This window comes from Cyclopterus lumpus, chromosome 23 (genome assembly GCF_009769545.1).
Source record: "Cyclopterus lumpus isolate fCycLum1 chromosome 23, fCycLum1.pri, whole genome shotgun sequence".
In the NCBI taxonomy this organism is placed as follows: domain Eukaryota; kingdom Metazoa; phylum Chordata; class Actinopteri; order Perciformes; family Cyclopteridae; genus Cyclopterus; species Cyclopterus lumpus.
Window position 1 is genome coordinate 11,432,255 of NC_046988.1, and position 24,052 is coordinate 11,456,306.

At 44.8% G+C, this 24,052-nt stretch overlaps 2 protein-coding genes across 2 annotated transcripts; one reads left to right on the forward strand and one right to left on the reverse strand.

Annotated features, from left to right (window-relative positions):
• Positions 1-969: 969 nt before the first annotated feature.
• Positions 970-14,879, reverse strand: gnai1 (guanine nucleotide binding protein (G protein), alpha inhibiting activity polypeptide 1). Its single transcript, XM_034526480.1, has 9 exons — positions 14,371-14,879; positions 8,105-8,147; positions 6,800-6,941; positions 6,344-6,501; positions 5,207-5,335; positions 3,780-3,909; positions 3,431-3,584; positions 2,615-2,850; positions 970-2,191 (listed from the first exon to the last, which is right to left on the reverse strand). Exons 1-8 carry the CDS (start codon positions 14,486-14,488, stop codon positions 2,660-2,662), a joined length of 1,065 nt encoding a protein of 354 aa, XP_034382371.1. The 5' UTR covers positions 14,489-14,879; the 3' UTR covers positions 970-2,191; positions 2,615-2,659.
• Positions 14,880-16,951: 2,072 nt separating this feature from the next.
• cd36 (CD36 molecule (thrombospondin receptor)) lies at positions 16,952-23,792 on the forward strand. Its single transcript, XM_034526478.1, has 12 exons — positions 16,952-18,922; positions 19,364-19,524; positions 19,642-19,786; positions 20,750-20,905; positions 21,010-21,101; positions 21,312-21,361; positions 21,480-21,549; positions 21,828-22,015; positions 22,128-22,246; positions 22,323-22,396; positions 23,022-23,076; positions 23,197-23,792. The coding sequence occupies exons 1-12, from the start codon at positions 18,605-18,607 to the stop codon at positions 23,365-23,367; spliced, it is 1,599 nt and encodes a 532-aa protein (XP_034382369.1). The 5' UTR covers positions 16,952-18,604; the 3' UTR covers positions 23,368-23,792.
• The last annotated feature ends 260 nt before the right edge of the window (positions 23,793-24,052 follow it).

Sequence of the window (24,052 nt, forward strand, 5' to 3'; positions counted from 1 at the left end):
AATAACTCATATTGGAGGTGGCCATAAAGGGTAAAACAAGTAAAACACGGAGGACCAAGGAAAGTGAATCACTAGAGGACCAGATACACGACTCTAAGCGAATGCTAATGCTCACCTACGAGAGCTGGATGTGTAATTAAGCAGTAGTTTGTGAACAAAACTTTTTTCAAATAAAAGGTAACATATACTGTATGTGGCAGCTTGTGGCGGTCAGAGTTATCGAGTACACTTTGTGCAGCTCGACCCTTCTATTCCACATGATGCGTGGGTAGAGGCCTTGTTAGAAAGGGAAGACAACACCGATGCTATTCACAGGTCAGGGCGCGACATATTTACAATGCAAACTGTGTTATGACGACGCACGACGAGAGGAAGACGGGCTGAGGAGCGCCGCGCGGTCACGTCAGCCCATAGGAAAATGAGATTAAAGGCGGATTTCCATATCGGCGTACGCACGTTAACCACCTCTTTGGGCGCGATCGCTTGTTTTATCCTAACAAACCTTTCCATTGAGTGCTCCTGCCCTAAAGGCCACAGTGGTGCGAACCAATGGGACGGGGAGGTCGTGTGTCTCAAATTGGTGATGACCTTGCTTCACGGGAAAAGCATACAGTATGTAAATGAGTACCTGCTCAGTATGCCGAGCCGGCCCTTCATGAAGATGTGAAGGGGGGCGCGCGGTCCACAAGCATCAAAGCACGAGTGCATGACCCATTACCGATAAAAGCATCTTCAAATAAAGTGGAATTTGCATTTTAGATCCACGATGGAAGAAAAACAATTCATCTTTGAGATTAAAACCACCTCGGGTCCTTAACACCCGTTACATTAGTCTGAGGTATTTCTGCATCTGAAGAGCATGTGATAGCAGCCTGACATTAAAAGGAGGGGGGGGGGGGGGGGCAGCAGTAACTTAGTTGCTTCATTAACCGCTGAAGACACACGTGTAATGATAACAGCAACGCCACACGGTTTGTAAATGGTTTTTATTAGCAAAATAAGGGAGATGAGTCTACAAAGGTTCTCCGTCCGCGGAGAACATACACACACACACACATTGACAATTGTGGCAGTTTCTTTATATGAACAGATCCAGGACCATATCTGTCTCTCCTCTTGGCTCGCTCGACCGCCTCCCTTTCCATCACCCGACTGAAAAAGGCTTTGTGGATCCTCGAGCGGGACCCAGGTCTGAACCTTAAAACATTCCAGACCTCGTCCTCTTTTCAACCTTCTTTTTCTGTAGTTCCCCCCCCCCCTCTCCTCAACACCGAAACCTCTCCTCCAAATACATTAAAATACACAATAAAACGTGCCTACCCTGGTCTTTGTACTATAAACACTCCAGCGTATTGTGAGCTCGAGGCCTAAACTAACCATTTTTCCGAATGATTGGGAAGAATGGATATTTTGTACAGTTTAAAAACCAGAACCCCAGATCTGCGGGGCACATGTAACAATATACATCTCAGTATTGTACTGCGTGATCGGGCCAGAGAGGCCCTCCATTGTCATGGCTGGTGGGGGGGACGACGACGACGACGACGACGACGACGACGACGACTGTGGAGGCTACATGTCGGTCACCATGGAGACCCATGTATCTGCAGACCAGACTCTTCCTCCTCCCGATAGCTCAGTGGTGTGCACAGGTAAAGATAGCAGGGACTAACATATGAAAACAGTTGACCTCTTAATGTTTAGAACAATTCAGCAGGCAACAGAACAAGCATTGGGACCACGGCCGCAGTAAAAGGCATGCGAAGGCACAAGTACCAACAGACTGGACTCAAAGTCGGACCCCTTTTCTTCCCTTTGTTGTTGAAGGGAAGGAAGAAAAGAAGCATTTCCACCAACAACAAAGCGTCCTTTTCCAGAGGCGGCTGCAGAAGGAACAGCAAAAACATGAATTCCTCCTCTTCCTCGAAAAAATTAAAAAAACGAAAACAAAAATATATATTTGTTCCTTCTTTTTTCTTTTTCTTTTTTGCGGCGACGCTTTTACAATGATACAAACATCTTACACAAATGACGTAACGCTAGTTCAAAATGTCCCGAAGACAAAAAAAAAAAAAAAAACATAAATAAAGCTGTTAAAAGTGGCATATAGTACAGCACTGGTCCGTGACTGATCCTCCCGACTCTTCTCATCTTCCCCACCAAAGATGCACAATAAATCTGGCTCCGCCTCCTGAGGACAGAAGAGCAGAGGGGGAAGAAACATGAGTGGCGGGAGCTTGGTGGAGCTCCACCGGGCCTACCATCACTTCACAAACATCTACAACGGAGGAGCAGGAAATGGATCTACGCCTCGGATGAAAGAAGGAATAGGATGTCAGCCATTTAATTATGCATTTGATTATGATGGATTGCGCTGAATCTTCGCGGTCAACTCCTCCGTACTCAAAGCTCCGGAAACTAAAACCTTTTGAAGCCAATTTTTTAAAAAGGCGTTTTTGAAAGAGAAAACCCAGAATGCAAACCCGGCGACTCCCACTGCATGCCGATGTCATGGCGAACACGCATTCAGTCAATAACGCTGACATGCGCGTGGTGCTTAAGACGAAGGGAGGATGATGACTAACGACGAGGGCGAGGGGGGAGAGTTCCTTACCAAGAGAAAATAAAATGTAAAAGGTCATCTTCGTTGCCATTCTCCTCAGAAGAGGCCGCAGTCTTTCAGGTTGTTCTTGATGATGACGTCGGTGACGGCGTCGAAGACAAACTGCACATTCTTGGTGTCCGTGGCGCAGGTGAAGTGGGTGTAAATCTCCTTGGTGTCCTTCCTCTTGTTCAGGTCCTCAAACTGACACTGGATGTAGGCGGCGGCTTCCTCGTACGTGTTGGAGCCTGGACGAGGCGAGGGAAAGACAAAACAAGGAAAACATTTTTTTTTTTTGTTCTTCGCTAACTGGGCATTCTGCTTGTTCTTGTAAAAAATTTTTAAAAAAGGAGGAAAATGCATCTGTTACATATCAAAGCTTAATGCTGACGCGAACAGTGAGCCAAACGGGTTTATTGGCCTCTGGTGTTTGTCAACCATGTAATGTTCAGACCATTCACAAAGTTTTTTTTTTTTTTTACAGTTCTGCCTTTTTCTTTACAAATGATGTACAACGTGATTATTAGAGCTCTGTGCTGGTCGGTGAGGTTTGTTTCCTTTGGACGGAGCCAGGCTGGCTGCTTTCCCTGTTTCCAGCCTTTATGCAAAGCTAATAACCAGCTGCCACATTATATTTAGAAACAGATATGACAACGGTATCGGTGTTCTCATTCAACTTGTCAAATATGATACTTTTCATTAAAAAACTAAAAAACATCCCCAGTCTTTAATAGGTCGACTCCATAAGCACAATTTGAAAAGTAATTTGCAGGTTCTCACGTTGTAAACAACAACAACTAAATGGGCCACTGTCAGAGCCAATCTTACCGGCGTATTCTGGGTAGCAGATGGTCAGAGGGCTCTTCTTGATCTTCTCCTCAAACAGGTCCTTCTTGTTAAGGAAGAGGATGATGGAGGTGTCCGTGAACCACTTGTTGTTGCAGATGCTGTCGAACAGCTTCATACTCTCGTGCATCCGGTTCTGCGGAGCGGGGGGGAGGGGGAGGGGAGAGGGGAGGAAGGCAAATGTTGATCACCGCGTCCCGCCATGAACATGGATCCTCCTCCTCAACTGACCCATCACGATTCCGGTAAACAGAGGCAACGTTCCCGCTGTGTATGCACACAGAGTGCCCGCTATTATGTTATCCCATGAGTCAGAGGCTGAAGCACTCACCATCTCCTCGTCCTCAGCCAGCACCAGGTCGTAGTCACTGAGGGCCACGCAGAAGATGATGGCGGTCACACCCTCGAAGCAATGGATCCACTTCTTCCTCTCAGACCGCTGCCCGCCAACGTCAAACATTCTGGAGGGGAGAACAGACGTATGCACGCGTCCTCAGCGTTACAAACAGACACGATACACGCAGTGTTTACTAAAACCTCAAGGCATGAACTAAATGGAGAAGAACGGGGTCGCTGTGGCTGCTCTGGTGTTTAGTGATGACGGATTGAGGGGAAAGGAAACAGAAATTCTTTGTCTTTCGTTAATTGAAAACAATTCTGATACAATCTCAGCAGCGCAGATACTCAAGTGACCGGCAAATGCATATACGGATTGTGTAATAGAGGGGAAACCATTCAGACCTGAAGCAGACATTTAGTTTGTGTTCTATTGGCGCAGTCAAAAGATGGAAATGTTTTATTGCTTTAAAGTGTTTAGTGTCTATGCTCACCGAGGTGACACGAACACTACGAGTTAGACACAACGTGTGTGTGTGTGTGTGTGTATGTGTGTATAAGTATAAGTATATATATATATATATATAAATAAATCTCACATTCAGGGACAATTTCTAAACAAGCAAATCCAACAATTAAGAGCAGTTTCAAATCAGATTCCAACGGGATAAATATGCATGCAGATGGTATTAAGGAACCAAAAGAAAAAGCCTCATTTAGCTCTTGGATCTGTAAATACTCTTGTTTTTGAAAGGCAGGACTGCAGGGAGGGGATTCTTAAAGACAACAATGACTATCATTGTGGCACAAATGTCCCATGCAACCCATGAATTATTGTGCGAAAGATCGACATCTTGGCTCAAAAGGGAAGCCGGACCCTTTTTTAATTAATCATCAAACTGGAACCACGAAGAACATATACTTTGCTTTCGATATTCAACATGGTCGGTGAGACACTGCCGCCGCGTCATTCCTACATGACATTGAGCAATGGCTACTTTACAGAAGAGCTGTAATGTGTTGTAATACACAACTGAGACACGCGTGCGTCATCATGACACCGCATTCAGGCTTGCGTCTGAAATTGAGAAACATTAGTGTTTGTGTGCGTGTGTTTATGGACAATATAAGAGTTTCAGTATGAGTTTCAATAACCCTGAACCTCTGGTATTATGATGTCATCAGGCCTGCTGCCTCCACTTCCTGTTTTTTTCTCTTCTTTTTAAAAATAGAGAGCCAAAAACTGACTCATTGCTGGTGCCTTCACAGTTTGTGTCACGACATACAGCTGTTCGTGCACAAAGGGAATTTCTATAGCGAATGAGTCAGTGAAAGGAAGGAAAGCTTATCGCGACAAAAAAGAAATAAAGAGGAAACAGCTTTGAGGCCAAGCGAGTCGTCACGGTGAAGAGAAATCCTCACTTGAAGTGCAGGTCCTTGAATGTGAAGTGGGTCTCCACGATGCCTGTGGTTTTGACTCGAGTCCTCAGGACATCCTGCTGGGTTGGGATGTAGGTGGCCTGGGATATCCTGTCCAGATCGTTCAAGTAGCTGAGAAAAGGACACAATGAAAAAAAGGACTTGAGGAGGGCAAACCAAAAACACAGTGAGAAGGAGGGAAGGAGAGTGGGAGAAAACGTGTCAGGAGTGTCAAGGTCGAGCGTGTAACTTCCAGTTGAACAAACAGTGATAAACCATGTTGGGTTCCATATTTCTGTCCGTCTGAAACCGTCGACTTCTTTATGGTGCAACGCCGGACAAGAAAACGAGTTCAGCACATATCACGGGGTCTTCAATGAGTTTGAATGGTTCCACTTTTAGATCTTATTATTTGGACTTCCAGACTAATTTGCCAGACCAAAGCCCGGTATTAATGTTTAAACATCTGCTGTATGTCCCACATAAAACCCACAACCACCCCGGGCGTATTAAGATCCGAGCAAATATCTCAAGGTTACCGCTGATACATTACAGGGGAAGAGATAAGTGACCTCTAGTTGTTAGCAGACAAACACACGTAATCTCCCCTTTTCCTTCAAACAAGCCTTTTGTTTATCATCTAAGGCATCAAGTTAAAAAACAAACCACACAAGGTTTGAGCGATGGCGTTCCCTATTCATGAAAAGATGGCGGGAGGAGAGGAACCAATTAGAAAAAGGCCAAATGACTGCGATGACAAACGAGGCGGATGGCCTTTTCTCCCAACAAAAACAGTGGCGCTGCCTTGTGATGATATCATTGGTTTCAACGCCAAGGGCTCTTGCGCAATAAAGAATAAAAAGGGGGAGAAGATGTTCTCGGCCGTGATCGCTTGCTTTCGGGGCATTTGACTAATGTTCCTGTGTCGAGGTGTGAGGTCAAAGATTAAGTCGTCTTGGCAGAGGGGGGTAAGTCATGACAGATGTGTGGTGCCCTTGGCTCGTGTTTGGCAAGGTTGGGGGGGGGGGGGGGGGGGGCGGGGACCCCTGAGCCTTTTCATTGGATGACTCATGGTTTTTTTTCAGAGAACCGCTGCGCGTCTGTCACCCCGGTTTGTTTATGTGTGCGTCTGTGACTCACTATGCCGCCGAGTCGTTGAGCTGATATTCGCGGGAGCGGCTGAAGCAGGCTTGAACACCTCCGTCCTTCCACAGTCGCTTGATGACGCCGGCCAGCTCTCCCGTCATGAAGCCTTCCTCCGCTGAGCCCGCCAGCACAAACAGCTGTCGCGCATCGTCCTAGGGGAGGAGTCGCATGAGTCAATACCATAAATCAACCAAGTCAAAGTCATTACACCGCCATTACCGTTGACCTGAGCCTGCAACCGAGCTGCCGGGCACCGAAGGACGTTTTCAGAGACCTACATGATTTGGCTCTTTGCCCTGAAAATATCTCCGGCTACATTCAAAGACTTCTTTCCCAGAAAGCGTTTGCTGACCGCTTGTTTTCCCCAACGCCACAAACTCGCACCCGGTTTCTACCCACTCACCCCCCCCCCCCCCCCCCTCTCTCTCTCTCTCTCTCTCTGTCACTCACAGCTCTTGCGGCGTCGCCGAAGTCGATCTTGAGGCGCCCCATGGCTCTGATGATGGCGATGATGGACTGGATGGTGTTGCTGTAGACCACCGCCTTGTACTGCTTACATTCCTCTTCTGAGTAGCCGGCCTCGTGGATGATCCTGCAGGAGAAAAAAGGGGGAAAAAAAACCCGGTGAGCAGTTGAGACATTTTCCAGCTCTGCAAACGCAAGCTCATCTTCTCATGACCGATTCTCCCAGGCTGCATGATGTCCGCGGTTTTTTTTTCTCCGGCATTCTGAGAAATTATTTATTTTCCTCCTCAGCCGTTATTAAATAAATGTCTCAATACTCCCGATCTTTCATGCTCATTCGCAGAAATATTGTCAGGCCACAATGGCTGTCACCTCATTTCGTGCGGCCTAAATTATGGTCATCCGGAGAAGAAGGAGCTTCTTCTACAGTTGCCCGAGATTCTGGATGAAAAGCACGAGCTGCATGGCCGCATTGTAAAGTCTATTATCTTGACTTGGACATTAATGTGTTGTCTTGCTGACGTTTGATTCTATATTTTGTTGTCATCGTCAAAGAAAATCTAGCAACGGTGTGTGCATAAAACAAAGTGTTTTTTTTCCATTATCGATTAATCTGTTATTTTTTCGACTAAAAACGTCTTTTCATAGGATTTGGTGACAATGAGAGGAAGACAGAATATATCACAAGACTTTTCCTTTTATTGTTAAAAATAAAAGAAAAAAAGGACGGCAGCTTTCACCAGTTATCAATATGTTAATGTAATCCGCCGGCTGCATCATGCTGCAATAAGTATAAATCATCTCCCTAAACCAGACAGATACTGAGCCATGATACCTCTCAGCACGCTCCCAGAGATCCCAGCGGATTTACAACATCATCGTTTTGAGTAAAATAACATTCATACTGGATCAAAACAAAAATACCCGTCACAGGAAAATAAATAAAAATAAAAGCAATATAATAGGTGACCCGCTGCTTAGAAATGTACCAAGTGAAGTGCATGTGGCGATGAGTTTACACTTGCATGAATTCTGCCGGGTTGTCGTCATGATCTATAATGCATGGTAGCCGTTTGTAACGCGCCTCACGGAGAACGAAACGACCCAGAGAGGCGCTCGAAAAGCACGATTGGCATTTGACACCGTTTGTGTTGTGGAAAATTAATACTCTCTCTGTGCCAGTATGCATAGCGGATGAGACAAGACATTGTTGATACACTGGAAGAAAAAAAAAAAAGAAGAAAAAAAAGAGTGTCGTTTTGATTGTTCCGTATGCAAAAATGAACTCACTTCATCTGCTTGACGATTGTACTCTTCCCCGATTCGCCGGCACCTGGAAAAGACAAAAGAGAGGTTTATTATGGAGTGTAAACATTTCAAGAGGTTAATGTTACCAAGTGGGTCTCTAAGCACGTCTTTTTTAACCCGCAAATCATTCAGCTCACTTCCTTTTTATTTATAAAAAAAAAAAAAAAAAAAAAAGCACTTACGATGTTATTGTGCAATGATCTAATGGGTCCAAGAGGAAACCGCGGGTATGAAACTGGAGCAGAACTTCCCTCGCCCCCCCCGCCCCCCCCCCCCAAAAAAAGGAGAACTGAGAAAACCACAGCGCGAGTGCTTCGGCGTTCACGTTCAAAAGAGCCTTTTGAAACTGGAAACATAAAAACAGGAATGCGGCGGACGTCACATTTCCCGTCAACACGGCGGCCATCTTTGCGCGTACCGGCGCCATTGCAACCATGGTGGCGGGGCTAACTTCGGCGTAAACCGACTCATGCGGGCGCATTTTTCTTTTCTTTTGACCTCGTTTGAGCTCTAGGCTCTCGGCCTTAATCAAAAGAAATGGTCGAGAACCAGAGTTGTGAAGTGCCGGAAAAACACATGAGGGCACTCGGAGCCGGAGACTGATTGGCCAATCAGACAATACTACGATAAAAACAGAAAATAAACGCCTTTTGCATGGCGGACCTCTCTAACGTCACAGCGCCATGGCAACTGTTCTCTCCATATCCAGGACATCTCTTGTGTGAGGCCACAGTCACCTGAGGACCATGTGCGTGTGTGTGCCCGCATGTTGGCTTCAACTGGGACCATTATGTATTATGCACACACGCATTATGCTGCTCTTTTTTCCCCCCCTCAACTGTAACCAGTCCCTTGGAAGTGCCCTTGTATTTAAAAAAAGAAGAAGTTTTCTTTTACAAATCAAAGCCAGCTGCGGTGTCCTCATGAACCGTATTCATCAGAACCATATTCATCCTCTAATGGGTATTACCGTTAACCGCATTAGATCTGCTAATGTGCACTTAATGTCCTCACGTTACAGCAGTGGAGACTTAGAGGAAGGTAATCGGCCGGTCGACACTCCTCTGACACTGGGGAAGATGTTTGGAGCCAGAGAGAGCGGCCGTTCCCTGAGTGAACCCCCCCCCCCACCCACCCACAGCTCGTCTCTCGAAACAGAATAAGAGGAAGTGGAATCATATCACGAAGTCCACCACTATCTGTTCACTCGTGATACCGTGAGCGGAGACGAGATGGTTTGCTCTTGCATAATATAATCATCCCCTTAATCTAGTTCCACTTTCCTTGATGCTTGCTACTGCAAAAGCAACTTTGGGACATTATTTTAAAATGACATTAGTAGTTGAGGCTGCAAGTAGCAGCTCCCCGTGAGCATGATTTCGAACTCAAACTGAATATGTAAATACGCGTCCCGCTGCAGCGTGACCGCCATCTGTCTTTGTGCCGACAAACTTTCCCTCGGCAGCGGCTGCATGCTGATAGTGCGGCCCCGGCTCCTCACCTTCGGGATGATTGGATTGCGATTCACCCGAGGGCATATTATTTTAATTACGTGTCACCTCCCGGGTGCTGGAGAGCCCCCCGGAAGAGGGTGGCGGCGGTCTCCGAGGCCAAAACACTGGATGCCTGAATCCCAGCGGGGGGGGGGGGGGGGGGGGGGGGGGGGCGGCTGTGAGCTCACACTTAAGCTCAAAGTAGTAACGTTTCTCTGACCTTGGTTGTGACTTCTCAATGGTTTCTGACATTTTTTTTTAATGGCTTGGTTATGCTAAAAAAAAGATATTGCACACACCACTGCAACGAAAAGGGATTACGTTACAATTAAAAGAACATTTTCATCATCAGCTTTACTGAACTGGCAAAGAAATCTCTTAGATCCAAGAAGATAAAACTAAATAAGGCTTGTTTCGAGTGCTAATCCTGCTGCCGTTTCAGTGACCTGTTGCTTAAATTCAATGGCAGGAATAATGCGGTCACCTGGTATCATAATGACTAAATACACACACACACACACACACACACACACACACACACACACACACACACACACACACACACACACACACACACACACACACACACACACACACACACACACACACACACACACACACACACACACACACACACACACACACACACACACACACACACACACACACACACACACACACACACACACACACACACACACCTTTAAGGGTTATATAGCACCACGGGCCTGACCGATCGGTCCTCATGCAGAGTCATGTTACACACCCACAGCTTTGATACACCCACCCCAAAACAGTCAAAACCACTGGAGCAGCTGGTTTCTGTTTCTGGCGGTTGACACTATTTTAGGAAAATCCAAGCTTTACCCCTTCAGTAAAAACAAAAAGAGTTTTTTTTGTTTTCTGTTTCTTCTTTATACAGGGAACAAAGCCTTTACTATATACCAAACCGCAAACACATCTTTTTTTTTTTTTCTTGGAACCTCTCTCGGTCGCTCTTCCCAGGCCAGCGAGGACGAGGGAAACAATGGCAGTATGGAGACGAATGTGATGAAAATGGCTACCGTGCTCGGGGCTTCTACATTTCCAGATCAACTGTATGATTAGTTCTCTTTAGAACTTTAGCAAGGCTAGGTTGAAAATTTATCTCGGTTGTGTAAATGAAAGTTGAACTTGATTATTTTGCGGCCATTTAAAGAGGTAAACCTCCTCAGAGTGTAACTTTAAAGTTGACACTGGATCACATCTTAAATTGGGGGGGGGGGGGGGGGGGGGGGCAGGCTGCCGGCCCAACATGCACACACCCACACCACTGTGGTTTGGTTTTAAAACGCACATCTTTTGCCACTAGTGTCCACCCGGCCCTAAAATGGAGATGTTCGGCAGTGAGGATGAAAACCTAGGTGTGGAAGTCGAGGGCTCAATTTCCAATCCGCATTTGTGATGCCACATTAGCAGCATGAGCCCAACATCATCCAACTCTCTCTCTCTCTCTTGCACTCTTATTCCGTCATACACATCCTTCTTCCTCTTTTACATTCTCTCTGTGTTGTACAGTCATTTTCCCATTATGATATATGGTTCCTCTCCCTTACTAGAGGAGGATTTAAGTATGAGTCACTCATGAAGGATTCCAGCAGTGCTTCCACAAGGGGAAACGACCGGAGGGATCGATCTACCAAAAAGCGTAATCAATGGCTAAAAGATTGTTACACACACACACACACACACACACACACACACACACACACACACACACACACACACACACACACACACACACACACACACACACACACACACACACACACACACACACACACACACACACACACACACACACACACACACACACACACACACACACACACACACACACACACACACACACACACACACACACACACACACACACACACACACACACACACACACACACACACACACACACACACACACACACACACACACACACACACACACACACACACACACACACACACACACACACACACACACACACACACACACACACACACACACACACACACACCGAACTATTCACAGAGATGTCTAATGATGCCAACAGCGGGATCAGAGTGTGATTAATTTAGCTGTTTTGATTGTGCCCCCCGCCCCCTCTCAATATCCAAATGTAAGATGAGTAACACAACGCTGCACTACATGTTTGGCTGGTTAAATAATTTCGACAAAAAATAAATAAATTGCCAAACATTAGAGAGAGACGGCAAATGTTAGACAAAGGCAAAAGGGTTATTAATAAAAATGTTCCCACAGTTGCACGACAGCTATAGAAAGAGTAATTAGGCTGAGGAGATTGTAATCTATTTTAGCATGTAGATATGAATAGTAGGATAATTAGGTCCGGGAGATGGTGGAAATAAAATGAGCCAATAAAAGACCAAGAGCTAAATGAGAAATTTGTTCAGTTTTCAGGAAAAAAGAAAAAAGAAGAGATCCAGTTCCCGCCCCATTCAAAGACACCTGAGCCTGATGCTTTGACAGCGAGGCCACAGACTCCCAGAGATCCAAATAATGTTCATGCAAATTGCGGAGTTCGTTTTTTTTTCTTCACGTCAGCGTAATGATTTCATGTCACATCTGCCTGTAATTTAGATTCAGGGAAGTACTGAACAAAAAAAAACTGCCGCCAACACCAACGTACCAGAGGCCCCGCTGCCTTAAACACACACGTCTGTCCTTCTCGTTGCACGCAACACAGCTTTAACATTTTAAAAATGGACGTTGACAGGTTACGTTTAGAGAAAGGTACACTACAGAATTTCTTACTGATTAACAACTCATAAACAGTATGTTTCCACTGTTTGTATCGGCAAGGTAAACAACTCAAACTCTCTCACACACACAGATACGGACACACACACACACTGTCTCTCTGTAGCAGAGCCTTTTCATTTTTAATGCTTTAGTCATTAGCGACGTTCTCATCTTACAGCCCTTTTTCTTTCTCCTGGTGAACCCAGCCCCACGTGTGTGCGTGTGTGTGTGTGTGTGTGTCACTTCAGCGGAGCCAGATGGCCCAAAACACTAACGGCATGGAGTCGGGCAACCGACCCCGAGGCCACGACGAGCCACTCCGGCAAAAGCGAGAGCGATTCTCTGTGTCTGAGCAAAAAGAAGGTATGAAAAGTCAGAATCCACCCGACAGCAGCAGAGCAGAAACTTGACCCAACTTGTTCGCTTCAAAATCAGCAAGCCCCATCTGGACTCGGAGCACCTGAGGAATGTGGTCTACCTATGGGGAGTAGAAAACGTACGCTCTTGTGGGGACAAAGCAACACTAACGTCTACCACTATACATTTTATATGTAGATGGCGAGGAATGTGAAGATTGCGTCCATTTGACGCGCGATACGATGAATACCAATGGTAGCAAAAGAACATATTGATCTATCGCCGGCTCACTGATCGGTCCACAAAGCCACTAACAGCTTGTGTCAGACGTTTACCTGGTATTGGTATTGGCTCCAGACCTCAGGTCCTGGTAACCCACATGCATTGTGTGTGCATGTCAACATTTCCCCAAAGCTCGGCCCCCTGAGGGGTTGATGGAAAAGTTTTTTCGCCTGCGGTCTCTATTTACAAGGATAACAGTGTTTCCCCAGCGTGCAAGTGAGGCCATGCATTTGCACATGGCTGGTTTTCTAAATGCAAGCGATGCACACGGGGAGCAGTGATGGAATGGATCCAAGAAATTACAATAAGACTTCAGTGGATGAACTGTGTGCCATTCATAAATCCTTCTTGATTTTTAATGGATATATTTTGAGGCCTCTAACTAAATTACATTTAATCGTTGTAATTTCCTGCGTTTGTTGCGCAATATGTTTGTCCTTTTTTTGTCTCTCTCGCTGTGTGTGTTTCTCTCTCTCAATGTGTTTCTCTCTGTCTGTCTGTCTGTCTGTTTCTCTCTCTCTCTCTGTGTGTGTGTGTTTCACTCTCTCTGTGTGTGTGTGTGTGTGTGTGTGTGTGTGTGTGTTTCACTCTCTCTCTCTCTCTGTGTTTCTCATTACTGAACTTGAGATGAGAACAAGACAAGGCAACAATGTATTCAATGCGGCTTTCAAAACATCTGAAAACTGGAGATGACACTGCTGGAGAAAGACAAATAGGACCTTCACACCTCCTAAAGTGAGCGGACCCTCTAAAGTCTCCAGTCCCAATCAGTCGGGCCTGGGCCCCTAATGTGCCACAGGCCTATTTAAACTGCATAGCACTGGACTAGACGAGAGGAAATGAGCCATTGTTGAACGGGCTTGGTCCATGAATGGAACACACAGGCGGCCGAATGGAACTTGTGCCAACAGCACGGAAATAGGAAAGAAGGAAACAAATAAAAACTTGCCACGTCTGTAATTCTGACTGAAAAACTGAATTAATTGGGAGTTTTTTGGAATTTTTAACAACATAATAACGTTTAGCAATTTTTGCTTGTAAATATCATGATTCATTCAGTGAGTTGACGGTTAACTAATTAAAGGTAGCAAGGAGAGAGGAGAGGAGGAGAGGAAGAGAGTATGCTCGCGATGCGGAATTGAAACTCCCGTTTCTCTTCCCAACTGACACCACCGTTAAGAACACTAATGTTGGGGGGGTTCGCTCCCCGCGTCGCCTCAGAGCTTCACGACTGCTGTGTGCGAACACAAGGCGAAGTTCGTCTGCATGAACCGAGTCTTCGCCGAACCCCTCCTCGTCCACCTCCTCCTTCCTTACCGAGCAGCAGCAGCTTGACCTCCCTGGCCGCCTTCTCCCCGTCGTCCCGCAGATTCCTGTCGATCATCTTGCTGCGCTCCACCGCCGCCTTGTCCTCCGTGCTCAGTGTGCATCCCATCCTCGACTGTGTCCTTCAAGACCCAGGTAGGTGTTAAAAAAAAGACCTAAAATACCATATATACCCACATTAAATGGTTAAAACAGCCTTCGCTCCGCACACACGCCCTTTTTTTTTTAATGACAGGCAATCGATCTGTTTCAGAAGAAATAAAAGGGTTTCGACTCCCCCCTCCCCCAAAAAATGGCACGGCGTTTCTTCTAAGCCAGCGGGGATTTGTGTCGGGTTAAAAATCCTCCTTGCGTCCGAGGGAAAGATATTTGAAGAGCCAAACAATTCATTAATGATGTCTCCTCCGCCCGTTCGCCTCCCTTCGTTGCGGCGGCGACTTCAACTGGCGAGAGAGAGCTGCTCGGCGTGTTCCGTCAGCGGCGACCATCTACTTCCGGTCGGATCTTTCACAATAAAGGTGGCATTTCCAGAAAACCTCATACTAAAAAAAAGACTTAAGATTTGCAAAAATTCTCTTCAATATTATATATTATTATTATATTATACTATACTCTGCTGGAATACCATTCCTTCTCTAAAACTGAAAATATATAGAATATAAAATACCAATACCATATTTAGGACATAATGTAAGTGTTGCACTCACCACACAGCAGGTCGATGGTATCAATGTGACCTTTAATACTAAAATGACTTTAAATGTGGCACTCATCGGTTACCTAGCGTAACTGCAGTGACCGGGTCCTTTGTTGCATGACTTTCTCCCCGCTGTCCACTGTCAAATTCTCTCCAATTTTCTCCAGTGTTGGGCAAAATGCCCCAAAAGGTATAAGAAGTATAAATTGTGACCAGAATGTACAGGGCATGTTCATCTAAATATATGACAGAAACCTTCTCTAGGCCTTATCTTCAGTCCTATTGACTGACATTGCACTTTGTGCATTTGTACATAAAGTACCAAATGTAAAGTATAACTGACTTGTACAGCCTGGTATTTCATAATCAAGAAAACATGTTTGACCACACCTGTGTATTACTAAATCTATACATGCACTATATTTTCAGTCAAAGATAAATTGACCATTATTTTGGAAGTCGACCCCTAAACCGGAAACTTCTCGACAACGGGACGCATTTCAAACCTGCACACTAATAACTTTACGTGTGGCAGTTTAATACACATTTAGCATGTTTCCTTATTACCGTTTTATTTGAAACATCTAGGTTTTCAATTGGATTAAGGTCAACTTTATTTTCATAGCTCGTACTCAAAAATGTATCACCTACACCCACAACACTACAATCACACACCTCAATGATATATTTAGCTCATAATATATGATCATATTTAATATACAACTATTTAAATATTTAATATTAAACCCAAATTAAAACTCATATAATTTTCACTTTGTCAGCCTTTTTTATGTTGTCAATAAAGATTATAACTTTTTTCCCCTTGAGTATCAATTAGTGAGTTTGACTAAAATTCATATATATCATAATAAATTCCATTTAATCCCAGTATTATACGCATACATCATAACTTCTCTGATTAAGTTACCCCGTATGCCACTGTAACCTACATTTCTAGTGTGTTGTTCCCATGGGAACCAAACCTCTAACGGTGACAGTGTTCGTCTCATCCCAACCCGCTCAGCAGTCCATGACCATTGTTTGTGGTTTAAATAATTTAGCATGTCGGACGGAGTCAAGTGTGAGTCTTCAAAGTCAACAGTCAGTCTGAACGTCGGTTCAAACATTCCACTGAAACCCTCGCGGTGTCAACCCCGTCTCCTCGAGCACATTTTCATTTTAAACGTGGCTTTTTTTGGGAGAACATGCAAATGTGTGCCGTTGACCTTTCCACTCTCGCTCTAAACTGGCCTGCAGGTTTCCCTCGGTGTCATCCGGGCCTCTCTCCAGGTTTGAGATAACAAGAGCCAGAGGTTGTATCCCTAAGGCACAAAAGGTTATGTCATATTACCCAACACAAGAAGCACCACGGACATGAAGTGCATTCATGTTCTCTGAAAAGGACAATGTTCTTTATGAAATATGAATGCTTACGTATATACCATGCTTATAATAGGAGCTTTTATAATCCACTTTCAACTGAACACTATATTTATTTTTCTGTAAGGCTATGTGTGCAAATGCATGGCGTTACTATCTCGATGGTTATGTGGTGGACAGTTACTGTTTATTTATTCAATCTTATGAATAGAAGAGATGGCATATTGCCTTTAGTATACTCGGTGATCTTTCCTAGTGAAGAAATGGGTTTGTTAAGCACACGTTTAATCCGTATAGGAACAGAGATACAGGAAATAGTTTAATTTGGCAAAACATAATTTGACATGAAACATATTACAACACAGATGACAAAATAACAATACACATTTTTAAACCCTAAAGTTAAGCTCTAGAAATTGGAAACGGTGGATTTTGTTTCTAAAGAATGGTGGTAAAAAGACCAGACGGTGTCGTATGGTGTAAGATATCCCCACAAGTATCATTAATCGTTTACATGTCTTCAATAAAAAAACATTTCAGCAGCTGGCAGAGAAGCCAAAGGTGTATCGGTTTAATCTCTGCAAAGAGACAAAGATGCAATCCAAATGTTGTCGTTGGGCGATCAACAATAAAGTCAGTCAGGTGAGATAGAAACTGTTGTGACAAGAATGTTTGTTTCAATAGGCAGAGACATGTCTCTGGCAGAGAGACTTAAACCGCCGTTAAACCACAAGAAGAAGACAAAGAAGAAGAAGAAGAAGAAGACGAAGAAGAAGACGAAGAAGAAGACGAAGAAGAAGACTTAGTTGCACCAACCACATGGACAGGCCTGCTGTTCTCCTCCTGCAGTGAGCGTTGAAGGAGTGTTGGTGCTGCCCCCCAGTGGTGATAATGCGCCACTTCACGGCGCTGCAGAAGCGGACACGTGGGCTGGAAACACTGATGGATCAACCCCACAGACGAGCTGTGGAAGCAGTTTCATTCAATGTCAAAAAATAGCCCCTGAGGATGTAATAATATTAATAGTGATAATCATAACAATAACAAATACTTGCGTAGAACAAATAAACAAGCAAACAAATAAATAAACAACTTATTTGATGTGAATAGCACTTTTCAAAGCTGCACAAAAAAGTTAAAGTTATTGTAGGACTCGATGGTTTGGAAACAAACATCGAAGACTTCAAAGATCACGAGACCGAAGCAAGTTTTGGAGCAAGCCATAGCTTTACCCGAAACTCACCTGTTCCCCATCGACATAACTATACTCAATTATACTTTTCAAAATCTTTATTGACAAGAAATCACACACATACAACATCCGAGCCAGCTAGGGAATCCATAAATAATCTAAACTGAAATAAACACTTTGGTGGAAATACTCCTCTTGGTAGACTATAAAACATGAATCCACAAAGAGCATCATTTAGAATTTTATTCCAATCTTAAGGTTCCCGTTTGCAAACCTTGCCGTGCTGGGAAGAGTCACTTTGCAGGAGGCAGCGATGACGCAGAGTTGGCTGCCCCGTTGAGTCGTTACATGAATCCATTGAGATTAAGAGCAATTCGTTTCATCATCCCTTATAAAAAGCACACATGCAGATAAGTTTCTTCTTCTTTTTTTTTTTATTGTAACCGTCTCGGCGCAATGAGGAAAACACTTAATCATTTTTATGTTCCTCCTTTTCGGTCCCTCGTGATCTCGGAGCAGAGAGGGGAGAGAAAGGAGACGAGGGATTAGGAGATAGAGAAAGGACAGATAAGAAACAGACCAGGAAAGAACATAAACAAAAACAAAAAGACGGTTGTCATCATCCAGGTCGTTGGGTACCAAGAGCTGATATCTTCCCACCCTGATACATCCCCCTTCAACGAGAATTATGAAAAGCACAAATACTACGGTCTGTTAGATGTTGAATGAAACAAAACAGAAAATTAGGAGAACTAATAAGCTTTGTTTGACCTGAGCCAACTCCTCTTGCAACCTTTCTCCCCAGCCTTATCACCTGGTGAGATAGTCCCTGATACCCGGTGAGATCGCTCTCATCTAAACGCGTGACCTTTAACCTCATTACATAAGTTTATTTCTGGGAGGTCCATGGGTGTCTGCATCTTTACCTGACCTCGGCTGCTCCGTCAGTTCCTCTGATGGTACAGCGTGTCGGTGCCACTCCTGCCATCGCTGCTGCTGATGCTGCTGCTGCTGCTGCTGCTGCCGCCACCACCACCGGGACTCAAGCTGCACATACCAGCACTCGCACACCATCACAGAGACAGAAGGAGAACAGGCTGCCAAGGCAGACAGACGGACGTAGAGAGTGGCGGAGGAGAGCGCACACCACCATGGACTGCTGTAACATGAGGTGCGGGCTGATAGCCGGAGCTGTGTTCGGGGCGGTGGTAGCCATCCTGGGTGGCGTCCTCATCCCAGTGGGGAACAGCATCATTAAGGGGACAGTCGAGAAGGTACGTGGCCGAGTTTCACCCCGGGGGAGTCGGAGAATAGGGGAGTGATGAGTGTGGGTGAATGCGTGTACATGTGTGTGCGTGTGTGTGTGTGTGTGTGTGTGTGTTTACGCGGAAGATCAAGGTGAAGCAGGAGAAACGAGGGGGAAGAGGTGTGTGCTTTTGAAAAGCTGCTTCAAATGGTAAACAAGAAGCTGTGCAGAGAGCCAAGTGTGTTTTCATCCATCAAAAGATCAGCGTCTGTGATTTTAACAAGAGATTGTAGAGACATTTCTTTTTGCAGTTTACATCTGATTTCTCTTTCTTATTTTTTTTTGCGGTCGTTGAAATAACAGAGCATCCACCCTCTTTATGTATCCGTGGGGGGGGGCAGCTGGCCTGCTGGCAGCCTCGAGCATTGTTAAAAATAGACTTGTCTGTTTGTCTTCGGGGGGGTTTTAGGAAGCCGTCATTGAGCCCGGAACGACAGCGTATGACAACTTTGTTGCTGCGGGAGCAGGGGTGTACAGGCAGTTCTGGTTCTTCGACGTGCAAAACGCCCAGGAGGTTGTGCAAAACGGAACGACTCCAGTGGTGGTGGAAAAAGGACCGTACACATACAAGTAAGCTTGATCCGTTGACCTCTTTTATAGCATTTCGACAAAAAAGGTCACCTCTTAAATTACAATCTTCTCTCTAACACAACTGAATATCTAAGTATGACCGTCTCCCCCATTCAGGACAAGGTATTTCCCCAAAGACAACATCACGTTCAACACCAATGATACGGTCTCCTTCCTGCTGCCCGTGGGCGCCATCTTTGAGCCGTCCATGTCAGTGGGACCGGAGGAGGACAAAGTCACCTCCCTCAACCTGGCTGTGGCTGTAAGTGAGTGTCGCCTCGCCGTGCGGCGGTTCCTGACTCCGCTCTGCTGTTAATAGTTACGGTTCCTCCGTGCCAGAGCCGGGGTAAGCTGTGCCAAAGCAAGCTGTGCCGCCTGTGGTGGGTTGCTTCGGTCTGCTACCACTCATCTTATTTGTGGTTCCCAGCCTCTTTTGGTTTGTGACCCCTCTCTTCATGATGGTTGAGTAGGTTCCCAGGTTGTTCCTTTTGATTATGTATTTTTACAGCCTCAAGGGCTGAAAACTATTCAGAATTTCACATGAAAAGCAGGAATGAGAGATCATTTATTCTAATATGGGTATATAATATATGGTTCTTGTTTTGGTTCTGTTAATCTGTGCCACTTGTGACCGTGCGAAGGGTCCGGACCCCCAGGTTGGGCAACAGTGCACTATATATCATAAAGAGGGGTCTCAGAAAGAAATACAATAACATGTCTCACAGCGAAACACACTTAAACACAACTGTGTGTGTAGATAAATAGTCAGCTTGATGTTTAGCCAAGGAGTTGCCCCAGTTGGCTCCAAATAGCTAATGCAGTGGGCTACAATGGCCACAATAAAGAGAAAAAGAACCAGGTTGAAAAATACCGGTTGTCCAAACATTATCAGGAATCCAAAAAATTATTCTTAAAGTCCTTCACCTTTTAGTATTGCATTTGACCCGAAGATAACATTTGACATCGGTGCAAAGATGCTGTTAACATGGGACTTTGTTCAAACTTTGATAAGAGGCAGAGCAATATCAACTCTGTTTGTCAGTAAATATGCAGCATCACGGTCATAAAAGAGGGGGGGGTCCTGTCAGGCTTATCTCCGGGAGGCCACCGCAGCAGTTGTGTGTGTGTGCACAGCAGTTTTGCTTGTGTATCAAGATGGTGCCATGATGTCGCCTTTTACCATTGACACCATCAAAAATGAAATGTTGGGTTTTGTTTTCTTCAGGCAGTTTACTCACTGGTTCCAAAAGTGCTTCATGCTGTGCTGGAGAATCTGATAAAGACCAGCAACTCCTCCTTGTTCCAGCACCGTACAGTCAAGGAATTGCTGTGGGGTTACGACGACCCCATGTTGAAAGCAAAGCTGGGCCTATTTTACCCTGTAAGTAAACAAACAAGTTGCACTTACACTTTATACAACACAGAATAGACTACATCTACCCAGTAACATACACTTGTTATTAATATATTGAATCAATTCCCTAGTACAACGGTACATATGAAGGCGTCTTCAATGTCTACACTGGAAAGGAGGACATGTCCAAAGTGGGAATAATTGACAGGTGGCGAGGAGAGAGGTGAGTCTGACTGAGATCAAAGTGAAGGAGTCTTGATCTTTTTAAATCAGGTGCTACATTTTGACGAGTTTAGTCTGTTTAATCAAATCAGGTTAATCAAATTGTACAGATTCTGAAGTGAGAATTCAGCTTTTTGTTTGTTTCCAACTGTAATCTTTTAGGCTGCGAAATCAAATAGTTTGGTCTGACAAATTGAATTTTTTTCATCAGGAGCCTTCGTTTCTGGGACGACCCATACTGTGACATGATCAACGGGACAGGTGCGGCTCATATATGTGTATATATATATATATGTCATTTATAACTTTCATTCCTGCAGCCCCTAAATGCTGACTCATTGACTCTCTGACCTCATTTTTCCCCTCCTCCCTTTCTCAGATGCTTCTTCCTTCGCTCCCTTTGTGGACAAGAGCACGCCGCTCTATTTCTTCTCAGCAGACATCTGCAGGTGAGGGGCAGTTTCTTTTCCCCATAATGCAGTCTGACAGCTTTGCTCACATGAGGTCGGGCAGTAAGTGTCATCGATGGGAGATTTAACATCTTCATTGAAGGATGGCAACCATTTGGACTTTCCTCTCAGTAACCACTAGAGGTCAGAGCTTTCCAATACCAAAAACCACAGTCATGTACTGGAGGCTGAATTAAGTTGCACAATGGATGACTGGGTACATGGTGTTCAGTGTGTGGAAGACTTTTGAACTGATCTCCTTGTTGTTTTGTCTTCAGGTCTGTGTCCGCTGGCTTTGAGGAGAGCAAGGATCTGAAAGGGATTGAAGTGTATCGCTACACCCTCCAGGAAAACACCCTGGCCTCCCCTACGATCAACCCAGATAACCGATGTTTCTGCAGAGACCCAACGACCACCAAGAATTGCAGCCTGGCCGGAGTCCTGGACATCAGCTCCTGTCAAAATGGTCAGTTTGCATTTGTTTTGTTGAGCTCAACATCATCACGGTATGTGAGAACCTTCTTCTACTGTTTGGTCGTTTTGCTCAGCAGCTTGGTATTTTTGAATTGTCTGAACAGGAAGACCCATCTTTATCTCTCTGCCCCACTTCCTCTATGGCAGTCCGTCCCTACAAGATGGGGTGAAGGGCCTCAATCCCATTAGGGATCAGCATTACACCTTCCTGGACGTGGAACCTGTAAGAGCATTTGTTCTTTTGGGACTTTTGACTTCTACTGGCGGAAACTCTGATGCAGATGTCATTTTTCTTGTAGACAACCGGGTTTACCTTGAGGTTTGCCAAGAGAATTCAAGTGAATATGATGTATGGACCATCAAATGTCATCACGTAAGTTCCGCTTCACCTTTTTTAAAAGGAAAGGTTAGTGGGGAATACGCCAATTCTCTTTCTCGACGAGAGCTAGAGTGAGAAGATTGAGACCTCACTCATCTGTGTGGTAAATGTGAAGCTACAGCCACAAGCTAGTTAGCATAGCTTAGCGTACAGACTGAGAGCAAGGGGGAAACTGCTAGCCTGTCTCTGTTCAGAGGTGACTAAATCTGTCAACCAGTTCCTGTAAAGCTAATTAACTCACTATATATAGTTTGCATAATTCATACAAAAAAGAATGATACGTTGTGGTTTTATGAGAGTTAAACAATTCTTGCCATTGTATGGACTGCTAAGCTAACGTGCCGCTAGCAGTGGCTTCATATTTACTCTCAGACATTAATAGCATGTGCCTCATTCAAGGTAGACGACACAGCAATCTAACGCTCGGTAAAAAAAAAAAGAGAATACCGGTGAGCGGTAATTTCCCAAAATTGTCTAACTACCCCTTGAAGAAAGTTTGAGTTTGCATGTCATCCGCCTCCTCTCTTTCTCTCTCTTCTTCTCTCATGTCAAATGAAGGCAGAAAGTTTGAGACATCTTCCCGCTCCTGAATACCAAGTAATGAACTCTTTCCCTGCAGGGTGCTTAAGAAAGTCAAGGATTACACCATATTCCCTCTTGTTTGGATGAACGAGGTAAGATTTTTTTAAAAAGCAGCGGAGCCCTGCAGTCATGAAGTTTGATCGTTTGGGGATGCATTATAATCAGTCACTCTCTTTCTCTCTCTCTCTCTCCGTCTCCATCCGTGTTACCAGACGGCTGCGTTGGATGACGCAACGGCGGACAGGATTAAGGAGGAGCTGGTGTCCCGTATCCAGATGTTGGAGATAGTCTGGAAAACCCTGCTGGCCTCAGGTGTGGCCATCTTCGGGGTGTGTTCCATCTCCTACTGTATGACGAGGAGAAGCCAAAGCAAGTTGGTGTGAACGGATGATGCAGCGGCGTCTGTCGAGCGTGAGCTGCAGAGCACAGTGCAATTCAAGCTGCTACGGGACATCAAACCTTTTGATATAGAGTTGCACCTTTTTTTTTTTTTCAAATGTCAGTGTTATTTATAAAATCCTACTTCCTTTGACTACCAGGGGGAAGAATACTGTGATTTAGTAAAGCTCAAGAGCTTTTGCTGCGTATTATTTCAAATTGCAAACACTGTAACAATAACTCAATCAGGGATCTCTGGAGGGAGAGCAGACGGAGAATCCTCTAAACTGTCCGCTTATTAAACTGCACAGAGGAGAGATGGTTTTTTTCGACATCCTATAAAAGAAATGTACATGACTCTAATCTTGCGCAAATGTTTGTATGCTTTGCTGAACAGGTGTCTTCGAAAATGAATAAAAGCTGAAAGGGAGTTCTCATTGGGTGTGCTATTCCTAGTATTGGATTGTTCCAACCGGGCAAAACAAGTCTATAAATTGGTTGACAATCCCCCCTCGGCCCAAACTACAGCCGAGGCTGAAACAAAAGCTCTGCATTGTGCACGCTGCAGCAAAAGGACTTGCTGGGGGATGATTATACGGGGATTTTGAATGGTACTTGGGTTTGATTGGAGAAAATGTCGTATTTCAGCCCAGCAGGAGGCCTCTCTTTGGTTTTATGGCCTTCAAATTA